The sequence below is a fragment of the Oncorhynchus keta genome, unplaced genomic scaffold (assembly GCF_023373465.1).
Source record: "Oncorhynchus keta strain PuntledgeMale-10-30-2019 unplaced genomic scaffold, Oket_V2 Un_contig_22534_pilon_pilon, whole genome shotgun sequence".
NCBI classification, from domain to species: domain Eukaryota; kingdom Metazoa; phylum Chordata; class Actinopteri; order Salmoniformes; family Salmonidae; genus Oncorhynchus; species Oncorhynchus keta.
This window is the reverse complement of record NW_026282951.1, coordinates 1-13,354: the sequence shown is the minus strand read 5'-3', so window position 1 is coordinate 13,354 and position 13,354 is coordinate 1. Positions and strand designations below refer to the sequence as shown.

The 13,354-nt window shown below is 41.9% G+C and overlaps 1 protein-coding gene across 1 annotated transcript; it reads right to left on the bottom strand.

The window, feature by feature from the left end:
• Positions 1 to 26: 26 nt before the first annotated feature.
• Positions 27 to 8,394, bottom strand: LOC127921474 (uncharacterized; the record flags this gene model as incomplete). Its single annotated transcript, XM_052505167.1, has 4 exons — positions 8,314 to 8,394; positions 1,774 to 1,842; positions 1,268 to 1,379; positions 27 to 1,115 (listed from the first exon to the last, which is right to left on the bottom strand). Coding segments are annotated over exons 1-4 (1,333 nt in total), but the record flags the coding sequence as incomplete, so codon positions are not given.
• Positions 8,395 to 13,354: the final 4,960 nt, after the last annotated feature.

Here is a 13,354-nt window from a genome sequence, read left to right as displayed (position 1 = left end):
AGAGGAAGAGGAGGAGAGATACTGACTGTCCAGGAGAGGAAGAGGAAGAGGAGGAGAGATACTGACTGTCCAGGAGAGGAAGAGGAGGAGAGATACTGACTGTCCAGGAGAGGAGGAGAGATACTGACTGTCCAGGAGAGGAAGAGGAGAGAGGAAGAGGAGAGATACTGACTGTCCAGGAGAGGAAGAGGAGAGAGGAAGAGGAGAGATACTGACTGTCCAGGAGTGAGGAGGAGAGATACTGACTGTCCAGGAGAGAGGAAGAGGATGAGAGATACTGACTGTCCAGGAGAGAGGAAGAGGAGGAGAGATACTGACTGTCCAGGAGAGGAGGAGATACTGACTGTCCAGGAGAGGAGGAGAGATACTGACTGTCCAGGAGTGAAGAAGAGAGAGGAAGAGGAGGAGGAGAGATACTGACTGTCCAGGAGAGAAGAAGAGAGAGGAAGAGGAGGAGGAGAGATACTGACTGTCCAGGAGAGAAGAAGAGAGAGGAGGAGGAGGAGGAGGAGGAGAGATACTGACTGTCCAGGAGTGAAGAAGAGAGAGGAAGAGGAGGAGGAGAGATACTGACTGTCCAGGAGAGAAGAAGAGAGAGGAAGAGGAGGAGGAGAGATACTGACTGTCCAGGAGAGAGGAAGAGGAGGAGGAGAGATACTGACTGTCCAGGAGAGAAGAAGAGAGAGGAAGAGGAGGAGGAGAGATACTGACTGTCCAGGAGAGAAGAAGAGAGAGGAAGAGGAGGAGGAGAGATACTGACTGTCCAGGAGTGAAGAAGATGGAGAGAGGAAGAGGAGGAGAGATACTGACTGTCCAGGAGTGAAGAAGAGAGAGGAAGAGGAGGAGGAGAGATACTGACTGTTCAGGAGAGAAGAAGAGCGAGGAGGAGGAGGAGGAGGAGAAGGAGGAGGAGAGATACTGACTGTCCAGGAGTGAAGAAGAGAGAGGAAGAGGAGGAGGAGAGATACTGACTGTCCAGGAGTGAAGAAGAGAGAGGAAGAGGAGGAGAGATACTGACTGTCCAGGAGTGAAGGGGATGTGTGTTGCTCCGTATCCTCTGACCACATCGTTACCAAACGTATCAGGACCGTAGACACTTACCACGATCTGAGGCCCTGGGTACACACAACACAGTGTTAGCTATGGTATCATCAACTGTCTGCTACGGTAAGAAGGGTCTGTGTGTGTGTGTGTGTGTGTGTGTGTGTGTGTGTGTGTGTGTGTGTGTGTGTGTGTGTGTGTGTGTGTGTGTGTGTGTGTGTCTCACAGCCTAATGGGTTGGTGCTCTTAAAGGTGATCTCCAGAGGAAAATTCCAGATCATTCTCTGAGGAGAGTCTCTGGCTTTCGACGTAATCTGAGATATACCCTCCTCTAGACCCTGGAGAGAAAGAGGGAGAGGAGGGGATGAATGGAAAAAGGAGGGAGAAAGGGAGGTGGAGGAGAGGTGAGATATTGATGTCTCTTAAACAACTGGGACAAACAGGTCAGATCATGACGTCTCAGGTCGAGCTAAAGAAAAGAGAGCCCTGAATTCCCGAGTTGGACGAATGTTCAAATGGTGTTGTGTTTTTCTTACCACTCGTTTTCGTCCCGAGTTCCCAGTCGTTTTGAACGCTCTGAAAGTCAAAAAACTTTACCAGTTCCCTGCATCCCTGGACATGCAGCTATTTAAGTACTTAGTCGTTGCTGGCTTAGTAGAACAAGCATATTATGTTATATCTATCCACAGTAAGGGAACGTCAACATGTTCCAGATGACTCGGAGTCACTCACCGAGGTGGGGGCCCAGTCGTGTCCGTAGACGAAGCAGTATTTACAGTACAGGTCATCATACTCTGGAAACTGACAACGCAACACATCAGTCAGATCAGAGAGAATAAACCGAAAAGCAAAATGAACAAGGCAGTTTTTATAGAACATGTTTATGCTCACTAAACCAATCATTCAAAAAGCGGTCAAGTTATCCAATATGATCCGCCTCATTTTACCTTGTTAACGTCAGATGCTTAGCTAGTTAACTCGTTACTAACGTTAGATGCTTAGCTAGTTACTAACGTTAGATGCTTAGCTAGTTAACTCGTTACTAAAGTTAGATGCTTAGCTAGTTAACTCGTTACTAACGTTAGATGCTTAGCTAGTTAACTCGTTACTAACGTTAGATGCTTAGCTAGTTAACTCGTTACTAACGTCAGATGCTTAGCTAGTTACTAACGTTACTAGCTTAGCTAGTTAACTCGTTACTAACGTTAGATGCTTAGCTAGTTAACTCGTTACTAACGCTAGATGCTTAGCTAGTTAACTCGTTACTAACGTTAGATGCTTAGCTAGTTAACACGTTACTAACGTTAGATGCTTAGCTAGTTAACTCGTTACTAACGTCAGATGCTTAGCTAGTTACTAACGTTAGATGCTTAGCTAGTTAACTCGTTACTAACGTTAGATGCTAGCTAGTTAACTCGTTACTAACGTTAGATGCTTAGTTAGTTAACTCGTTACTAACGTTAGATGCTTAGCTAGTTAACTCGTTACTAACGTTAGATGCTTAGCTAGTTAACTCGTTACTAACGTTAGATGCTTAGCTAGTTAACTCGTTACCAACGTTAGATGCTTAGCTAGTTAACTCGTTACTAACGTTAGATGCTTAGCTAGTTAACTCGTTACTAACGTTAGATGCTTTTAGCTAGTTAACTCGTTACTAACGTTAGATGCTTAGCTAGTTAACTCGTTACTAACGTTAGATGCTTAGCTAGTTAACTCGTTACTAACGTTAGATGCTTAGCTAGTTAACTCGTTACTAACGTTAGATGCTTAGCTAGTTAACTCGTTACTAACGTTAGATGCTTAGCTAGTTAACTCGTTACTAACGTTAGATGCTTAGCTAGTTAACTTCGTTACCAACGTTAGATGCTTAGCTAGTTAACTCGTTACTAACGTTAGATGCTTAGCTAGTTAACTCGTTACTAACGTTAGATGCTTAGCTAGTTAACTCGTTACTAACGTTAGATGCTTAGCTAGTTAACTCGTTACTAACGTTAGATGCTTAGCTAGTTAACTCGTTACTAACGTTAGATGCTTAGCTAGTTAACTCGTTACTAACGTTAGATGCTTAGCTAGTTAACTCGTTACTAACGTCAGATGCTTAGCTAGTTAACTCGTTACTAACGTCAGATGCTTAGCTAGTTAACTCGTTACTAACGTCAGATGCTTAGCTAGTTAACTCGTTACTAACGTCAGATGCTTAGCTAGTTAACTCGTTACTAACGTTAGATGCTTTGCTAGTTAACTCGTTACTAACGTTAGATGCTTAGCTAGTTAACTCGTTACTAACGTTAGATGCTTAGCTAGTTACTAACGTTAGATGCTTAGCTAGTTAACTCGTTACTAACGTTAGATGCTTAGCTAGTTACTAACGTTAGATGCTTAGCTAGTTAACTCGTTACCAACGTTAGATGCTTAGCTAGTTAACTCGTTACTAACGTTAGATGCTTAGCTAGTTACTAACGTTAGATGCTTAGCTAGTTAACTCGTTACTAACGTTAGATGCTTAGCTAGTTACTAACGTTAGATGCTTAGCTAGTTAACTCGTTACTAACGTTAGATGCTTAGCGGCAGTTGGTAACGTTATCAAACGTATATTAGCTAGTTAATTGCCACTAACGACGCTTAGCTAGTTAACTCTGCTAATAACGCCAGATGCTTAGCTAGTTACTTAATGCAGATGCTTAGCAAGCAATCACATTAACGCCAGATGCTTAGCTAGTTACTAACGCTAGATGCTTAGCTAGTTACTAACGTTAGATGCTTATTAGTTAACTCGTTACTAACGTTAGATGCTTAGCTAGTTAACCTCAAGTACTTCAACGTTAGATGCTGAATAGCGGTACCTCGCCAACGCATGCTTAGCTAGTTAACTAACGTTAGATGCTAAGCTAGTTATGCTTACTAGTTAATGTAGCTAGTTACTAACGTTAGATGCTTAGCTAGTTAACTCGCTATAACGTTAGATGCTTAGCTAGTTAACTCGTTACTAACGTCAGATGCTAGCTAGTTAACTGCGTTACTAACGTTAGATGCTTAGCTAGTTAACTTGTCACTAACGTTAGATGCTTGGCTAGTTAACTTAAGCGTTAGATGTAGCTAGTTAACTCGTTACTAGTTAGATGTAGCTAGTTAACTCGTTACTAACGTTAGATGCTTAGCTAGTTAACTTCGTTACTAACGTTAGATGCTAGCTAGTTAACCTGCGTTACTAACGTTAGATGCTTAGCTAGTTAACTCGTTACTAACGTTAGATGCTTAGCTAGTTAACTAGTTACTAACGTTAGATGCTTAGCTAGTTACTAGCGTTAGATGCTTAGCTAGTTAACTCGTTACTAACGTTAGATGCTTAGCTAGTTAACTACTACGTTGGATGCTTAGCTAGTTAACTCGTTACTAACGTTAGATGCTTAGCTAGTTGCTTTCGTTACTAACGTTAGATGCTTAGCTAGTTAACTAACGTCAGATGCTTAGCTAGTTAACTCGTTACTAACGTTGATGCTTAGCTAGTTACCAACGGGCAGATGCTTATTAACGTTAGATGCTTAGCTAGTTAACTCGTTACTAACGTTAGATGCTTAGCTAGTTAACTCGTTACTAACGTTAGATGCTTAGCTAGTTAACTCGTTACTAACGTTAGATGCTTAGCTAGTTAACGTTAGATGCTTAGCTAGTTACTAACGTTAGATGCTTAGCTAGTTAACTAGCGTTAGATGCTTAGCTAGTTAACTCGTTACTAACGTCAGATGCTTAGCTAGTTAACTCACATTAACGTTAGATGCTTAGCTGGTTAACCGTTACTAACGTTAGATGCTTAGCTAGTTACCGCGTTGCGTTAGATGCTTAGCTAGTTAACCTCGTTACTAACGTTAGATGCTTAGCTAGTTAACTCCGTTACTAACGTTAGATGCTTAGCTAGTTAACTAGCGTTAATGTAGCTGGATTTAAAGCTCGTTAACGTTAGATGCTTAGCTGCTTAACTGCGTTACTAACGTTAGATGTTTAGCTAGTTAACCTAGTTACATAACGTTAGATGCTTAGCTAGTTACTAACGTTAGATGCTTTGCTAGTTACTCGTTAGATGCTAGCTAGTTAACTAACGTTAGATGCTTAGCTAGTTAACTCGTTACTAACGTTAGATGCTTAGCTAGTTAACTACTAACGTTAGATGCTTAGCTAGTTAACTTGTTGCTAAGCGTTACTAACGCTCAGATGCTTTGCTAGTTAACTAACGTTAGATGCTTAGCTAGTTAACTGGTACTAACGCCAGATGCTTAGCTAGTTAACTAGTTACTAACGTTAGATGCTTAGATAGTTAACTCGTTACTAACGTTAGATGCTTAGCTAGTTAACTCGTTACTAACGTTAGATGCTTAGCTAGTTAACTCGTTACTAACGTTAGATGCTTAGCTAGTTAACTAACTAACGTTAGATGCTAGCTAGTTAACTCGTTACTAACGTTAGATGCTTAGCTAGTTAACTCGTTACTAACGTTAGATGCTTAGCTAGTTACTAGTTAATGCTTAGTTACTACGTTAGATGCTTAGCTAGTTAACTTCGTCACTAACGTCAGATGTTAGCTAGTTAACTTGTTACTAACGTTAGATGCTAGCTAGTTACTAACGTTAGATGCTTAGCTAGTTAACTTACTAACGTTAGATGCTTAGCTAGTTAACTTGTTACTAACGTTAGATGTAGCTAGTTAACTCGTTACTAACGTTAGATGTAGCTAGTTACTAACGTTAGATGTACTAGTTATATTCGTTACTAACGTTAGATGCTTAGCTAGTTAACTTCGTTACTAACGTTAGATGCTTAGCTAGTTAACTCCGTTAGATGCTAAGCTAGTTAACTGCCGTTACTAACGTTAGATGCTTAGCTAGTTAACTAGTTACTAACGTTAGATGTAGCTTAGCTAGTTACTACGTTAGATGTAGCTAGTTACTAACGTTAGATGCTTAGCTAGTTAACTCGTTAAACGTTAGATGCTAGCTAGTTAACTCGTTACTAACGTCAGATGCTTAGCTAGTTAACTCGTTACTAGTTACTAACGTTAGATGCTAGCTAGTTAACTCGTTACTAACGTTAGATGCTTAGCTAGTTAACTCGTTACTAACGTTAGATGCTAACGTTACTAACGATGCTTAGCTAGTTAACTTCGTTACTAACGCCAGATGCTAGCTAGTTAACTCGTTACTAACGTTAGATGTAGCTAGTTAACTCGTTACTAACGCCAGATGCTTTGCTAGTTAACTTTCGTTACTACCGTTAGATGCTTAGCTAGTTAACCTTTCGTTAGATGCTTAGCTAGCGTTAGATGCTTAGCTAGTTAACTCGTCACTAACGTTAGATGCTTAGCTAGTTAACTCGTTACTAACGTTAGATGCTTAGCTAGTTAACTGTCACTAACGTTAGATGCTTAGCTAGTTACGTTAGATGCTTAGCTAGTTAACTGTTACTAACGTTAGATGCTTAGCTGTTAACTTGAAATTACTAGTTAACTCGTTACTAACGTTAGATGCTTAGCTAGTTACTTCGTTACTAACGTTAGATGCTTAGCTAGTTAACTCGTTACTAACGTTAGATGCTTAGCTAGTTAACTGCGTTACTAACGTTAGATGCTTAGCTAGTTAACTTCGTTACTAACGTTAGATGCTTAGCTAGTTAACTCGTTACTAACGTTAGATGCTTAGCTGGTTAACGTTACTAACGTTAGATGCTTAGCTAGTTAACTCGTTACTAACGTTAGATGCTTAGCTAGTTAACTCGTTACTAACGTCAGATGTAGCTAGTTAACTCGTTACTAACGTTAGATGTAGCTAGTTCACTATGTTAGATGCTAGTTAACGTTAGATGCTTAGCTAGTTAACTCGTTACTAACGTTAGATGCTAGCTAGTTAACTCGTTACTAACGTTAGATGTAGCTAGTTACTAACGTTAGATGCTTAGCTAGTTAACTAGTTACTAACGTTAGATGCTAGCTAGTTAACTTCGTTACTACGTTAGATGTTAGCTAGTTACTAACGTTAGATGCTTAGCTAGTTAACTCGTTACTAACGTTAGATGTAGCTAGTTAACTCGTTACTAACGTTAGATGCTTAGCTAGTTAACTCGTTACTAACGTTAGATGCTTAGCTGGTTAACTCGTTACTAACGTTAGATGCTTAGCTAGTTAACTTCGTTACTAACGTTAGATGCTAGCTAGTTAACTAGTTACTAACGTTAGATGCTTAGCTAGTTAACTCGTTACTAACGTTAGATGCTTAGCTAGTTAACTCGTTACTAACGTTAGATGCTTAGCTAGTTAACTTCGTTACTAACGTTAGATGTAGCTAGTTAACTCGTTACTAACGTTAGATGCTAGCTAGTTAACTCGTTACTAACGTTAGATGCTAGCTAGTTAACTCGTTACTAACGTTAGATGCTTAGCTAGTTAACTCGTTACTAACGTTAGATGCTAGCTAGTTAACTCGTTACTAACGTTAGATGCTTAGCTAGTTAACTCGTTACTAACGTCCAGATGCTTAGCTAGTTAACTCGTTACTAACGTTAGATGCTAGCTAGTTAACTTCGTTACTAACGTTAGATGCTAGCTAGTTAACTCGTTACTAACGTTAGATGCTAGCTAGTTACTAACGTTAGATGCTTAGCTAGTTAACTCGTTACTAACGTTAGATGTAGCTAGTTAACTCGTTACTAACGTTAGATGCTTAGCTAGTTAACTTCGTTACTAACGTTAGATGTAGCTAGTTAACTCGTTACTAACGTTAGATGCTAGCTAGTTAACTCGTTACTAACGTTAGATGCTGTAGCTAGTTAACTCGTTACTAACGTTAGATGCTTAGCTAGTTACTAACGTTAGATGCTTTGCTAGTTAACTCGTTACTAACGTTAGATGTAGCTAGTTACTAACGTTAGATGCTTAGCTAGTTAACTCGTTACTAACGTTAGATGTAGCTAGTTAACTCGTTACTAACGTTAGATGCTTAGCTAGTTAACTCGTTACTAACGTTAGATGCTTAGCTAGTTAACTCGTTACTAACGTTAGATGCTTAGCTAGTTAACTCGTTACCAAAGTCAGATGCTTAGCTAGTTAACTCGTTACTAACGTCAGATGCTTAGCTAGTTACTAACGTTAGATGCTTTGCTAGTTAACTCGTCACTAACGTCAGATGCTTAGCTAGTTACTAACGTTAGATGCTATGCTAGTTAACTCGTTACTAACGTCAGATGCTTAGCTAGTTAACTCGTTACTAACGTTAGCGAGCTACTCACATTCGCCCCTTCAATCTGTCCGTTTATCATCAACAGAAACACCGATGGGTTGTTGATAGCCATCCCGCTTCATACGATAACGTGAGAATATAGATTGTTTAAAAGAAAAAAAAGGATATAGTGAACAAACATAAATATTATAATGTAAGACTGTATAAGCGGTAACGTATTGTTGTATTGTGTTGTGGGAGAATAAGTAGCTTGTTGTTAAATGAAGGTTCTTTCCACCCCGTTGCTAAGACGCTTTTTTGACTACTGCTAGTCGTGAGGGCCAAACTGGATCGGTCAAGTTGATAAAGCGTTTTAGTAAATAAACTGTCCACTAGGTGGTAGTCTTGGACAAGTTTTAATGGGTTATTGTCATGCACAAGTATAGTGGGTTTCTTGAGCCCATTTCCCAACAATTAAGTAATCAATATATAGTACTATAAAATAAAGTAAAGTAGAAAAAAAAATAATACAGAAAAGGGAAATAAGAAACAAGAAAGCAAGTAAGCTATATACAGGGTCAGTTCACCATATTAATAATGTACAGGAGTGATGGAGGCAGATATGTATAGGGAGAAGGACAGGGATACTGGAGGATGGAGGTAGATATGTGGGATACTGGATGTAAGTAGACAGGGGGGAAGGAGACAGGATACTGGAGGATGGAGGTAGATATGTATAGGGGAAGGAGACAGGGATACTGGAGTGATGGAGGTAGATATGTATAGGGGGAAGGAGACAGGGATACTGGAGTGATGGGGGTAGATATGTATAGGGGAAGGAGACAGGATACTGGAGTGATGGAGTGTGGTATATGTATAGGGGGAAGGACAGGGATACTGGAGGATGGGGGCAGATATGTATAGGGGAAGGGACATGATTCTGGGAGCACGGGAGGTGAAGATGGTAGGTAAGGAGACAGGGATACTGGAGTGGATGGAGGTAGATATGTGATAGGGGAAGGGACAGGGATATTGGAGTGATGGAGGTAGATATGTATAGGGGAAGGGGACAGGGATACTGGAGTGATGCAGGTAGATATGTATAGGGGGAAGGAGACAGGGATACTGGAGTGATGGAGGTAGATATGTATAGGGGTAAGGTGACAGGGATACTGGAGTGATGGAGGTAGATATGTATAGGTGGAAGGAGACAGGGATACTGGAGTGATGGAGGTAGATATGTATAGGGGGAAGGAGACAGGGATACTGGAGTGATGGAGGTAGATATGTATAGGGGGAAGGGGACAGGGATACTGGAGTGATGGAGGTAGATATGTATAGGGGGAAGGAGACAGGGATACTGGAGTGATGGAGGTAGATATGTATAGGGGGAAGGGGACAGGGATACTGGAGTGATGGAGGTAGATATGTATAGGGGAAGGGGACAGGGATACTGGAGTGATGGAGGTAGATATGTATAGGGGGAAGGAGACAGGGATACTGGAGTGATGGAGGTAGATATGTATAGGGGAAGGGGACAGGGATACTGGAGTGATGGAGGTAGATATGTATAGGGGGAAGGAGACAGGGATACTGGAGTGATGGAGGTAGATATGTATAGGGGGAAGGGGACAGGGATACTGGAGTGATGGAGGTAGATATGTATAGGGGGAAGGAGACAGGGATACTGGAGTGATGGAGGTAGATATGTATAGGGGAAGGGGACAGGGATACTGGAGTGATGGAGGTAGATATGTATAGGGGGAAGGAGACAGGGATACTGGAGTGATGGAGGTAGATATGTATAGGGGGAAGGGGACAGGGATACTGGAGTGATGGAGGTAGATATGTATAGGGGGAAGGGGACAGGGATACTGGAGTGATGGTGGTAGATATGTATAGAGGGAAGGGGACAGGGATACTGGAGTGATGGAGGTAGATATGTATAGGGGGAAGGGAACAGGGATACTGGAGTGATGGAGGTAGATATGTATAGGGGGAAGGAGACAGGGATACTGGAGTGATGGAGGTAGATATGTATAGGGGAAGGGGACAGGGATACTGGAGTGATGGAGGTAGATATGTATAGGGGGAAGGGGACAGGGATACTGGAGTGATGGAGGTAGATATGTATAGGGGAAGGGGACAGGGATACTGGAGTGATGGAGGTAGATATGTATAGGGGAAGGGGACAGGGATACTGGAGTGATGGAGGTAGATATGTATAGGGGAAGGAGACAGGGATACTGGAGTGATGGAGGTAGATATGTATAGGGGGAAGGAGACAGGGATACTGGAGTGATGGAGGTAGATATGTATAGGGGAAAGGAGACAGGGATACTGGAGTGATAGAGGTAGATATGTATAGTGATGGAGGTAGATATGTATAGGGGTAAGGAGACGGCGATACTGGAGTGATGGAGGTAGATATGTATAGGGGGAATGGGACAGGGATACTGGAGTGATGGAGGTAGATATGTATAGGAGGAAGGGGACGGGGATACTGGAGTGATGGAGGTAGATATGTATAGGGGGAAGGGGACAGGGATACTGGAGTGATGGAGGTAGATATGTATAGGGGGAAGGGGACAGGGATACTGGAGTGATGGAGGTAGATATGTATAGGGGGAAGGGGACGGGGATACTGGAGTGATGGAGGTAGATATGTATAGGGGGAAGGAGACGGGGATACTGGAGTGATGGAGGTAGATATGTATAGGGGGAAGGAGACAGGGATACTGGAGTGATGGAGGTAGATATGTATAGGGGAAAGGAGACAGGGATACTGGAGTGATAGAGGTAGATATGTATAGTGATGGAGGTAGATATGTATAGGGGTAAGGAGACGGCGATACTGGAGTGATGGAGGTAGATATGTATAGGGGGAAGGGGACAGGGATACTGGAGTGATGGAGGTAGATATGTATAGGGGGAAGGGGACAGGGATACTGGAGTGATGGAGGTAGATATGTATAGGGGGAATGGGACAGGGATACTGGAGTGATGGAGGTAGATATGTATAGGAGGAAGGGGACGGGGATACTGGAGTGATGGAGGTAGATATGTATAGGGGGAAGGGGACAGGGATACTGGAGTGATGGAGGTAGATATGTAGAGGGGGAAGGGGATACTGGAGTGATGGAGGTAGATATGTATAGGGGGAAGGAGACAGGGATACTGGAGTGATGGAGGTAGATATGTATAGGGGGAAGGGGACAGGGATACTGGAGTGATGGAGGTAGATATGTATAGGGGAAGGGGACAGGGATACTGGAGTGATGGAGGTAGATATGTATAGGGGGAAGGGGACAGGGATACTGGAGTGATGGAGGTAGATATGTATAGGGGGAAGGAGACAGGGATACTGGAGTGATGGAGGTAGATATGTATAGGGGGAAGGGGACAGGGATACTGGAGTGATGGAGGTAGATATGTATAGGGGGAAGGAGACAGGGATACTGGAGTGATGGAGGTAGATATGTATAGGGGGAAGGGGACAGGGATACTGGAGTGATGGAGGTAGATATGTATAGGGGAAGGGGACAGGGATACTGGAGTGATGGAGGTAGATATGTATAGGGGGAATGGGACAGGGATACTGGAGTGATGGAGGTAGATATGTATAGGGGGAAGGGGACAGGGATACTGGAGTGATGGAGGTAGATATGTATAGGGGAAGGGGACAGGGATACTGGGAGTGATGGAGGTAGATATGTATAGGGGGAAGGAGACAGGGATACTGGAGTGATGGAGGTAGATATGTATAGAGGGGAAGGGGACAGGGATATTGGAGTGATGGAGGTAGATATGTATAGAAGGAGACAGGGATACTGGAGTGATGGAGGTAGATATGTATAGGGGAAGGGGACAGGGATACTGGAGTGATGGAGGTAGATATGGGATAGGGGAAGGAGACAGGGATACTGGAGTGATGGAGAGTGGGCATATAGGGGGAAGGGACAGGGATACTGGAGTGATGGAGGTAGATATGTATAGGGGGAAGGAGACAGGGATACTGGAGTGATGGAGGTAGATATGTATAGGGAAGGGGACGGGGATACTGGAGTGATGGATGTAGATATGTATAGGGAAGGGGCAGACCAGCCAGGTAGATATGTATAGGGGGAAGGAGACTACTGGAGTGATGGAGGTAGATATGTACAGGGGGAAGGGGATCGGGGATACTGGAGTATATATTATATTATGACAGACCAGCTAGATCTACTGTCTCTATTATAATATGACGAATCAGCTAGATCTACTGTCTCACTGTTAAATTATGACAGACCAGCTAGATCTAATGTCTCTATTATATTCGTCCATTACAGACCAGCTAGATCTACTGTCTCAATTATAATATGACAGACCAGCTAGATCTAATGTCTCTATTATATTATGACAGACCAGCTAGATCTACTGTCTCTATTATGTTATGACAGACCAGCTAGATCTACTGTCTCTATATGTATTATGACAGACCAGCTAGATCTAATGTCTCTTTTATAATATGACAGACCAGCTATGATCTACTGTCTCTCATTATAATATGATAGTAACTAGCCAGATCTACTGTCTCATTATATTAAGGACAGACCAGCTACATCTACTGTCTCTATTATATTATGACAGACGAGCTAGATCTACTGTCTCTATTATAATATGACAGACCAGCTAGATCTAATGTCTCTATTATAATATGACAGACCAGCTAGATCTACTGTCTCTATTATAATATGACAGACCAGCTAGATCTACTGTCTCTATTATATTATGACAGACCAGCTAGATCTACTGTCTCTATTATATTATGACAGACCAGCTAGATCTACTGTCTCTATTATGTTATGACAGACCAGCTAGATCTACTGTCTCTATAGTATTATGACAGACCAGCTAGATCTACTGTCTCTATTATAATATGACAGACCAGCTAGATCTACAGTCTCTATTATATTATGACAGACCAGCTAGATCTACTGTCTCTATTATAATATGACAGACCAGATAGATCAACTGTTTCTATCATATTATTACAGACCAGTTAGATCTACTGTCTCTATTATATTATGACAGACCAGCTAGATCTACTGTCTCTATTATAATATGACAGA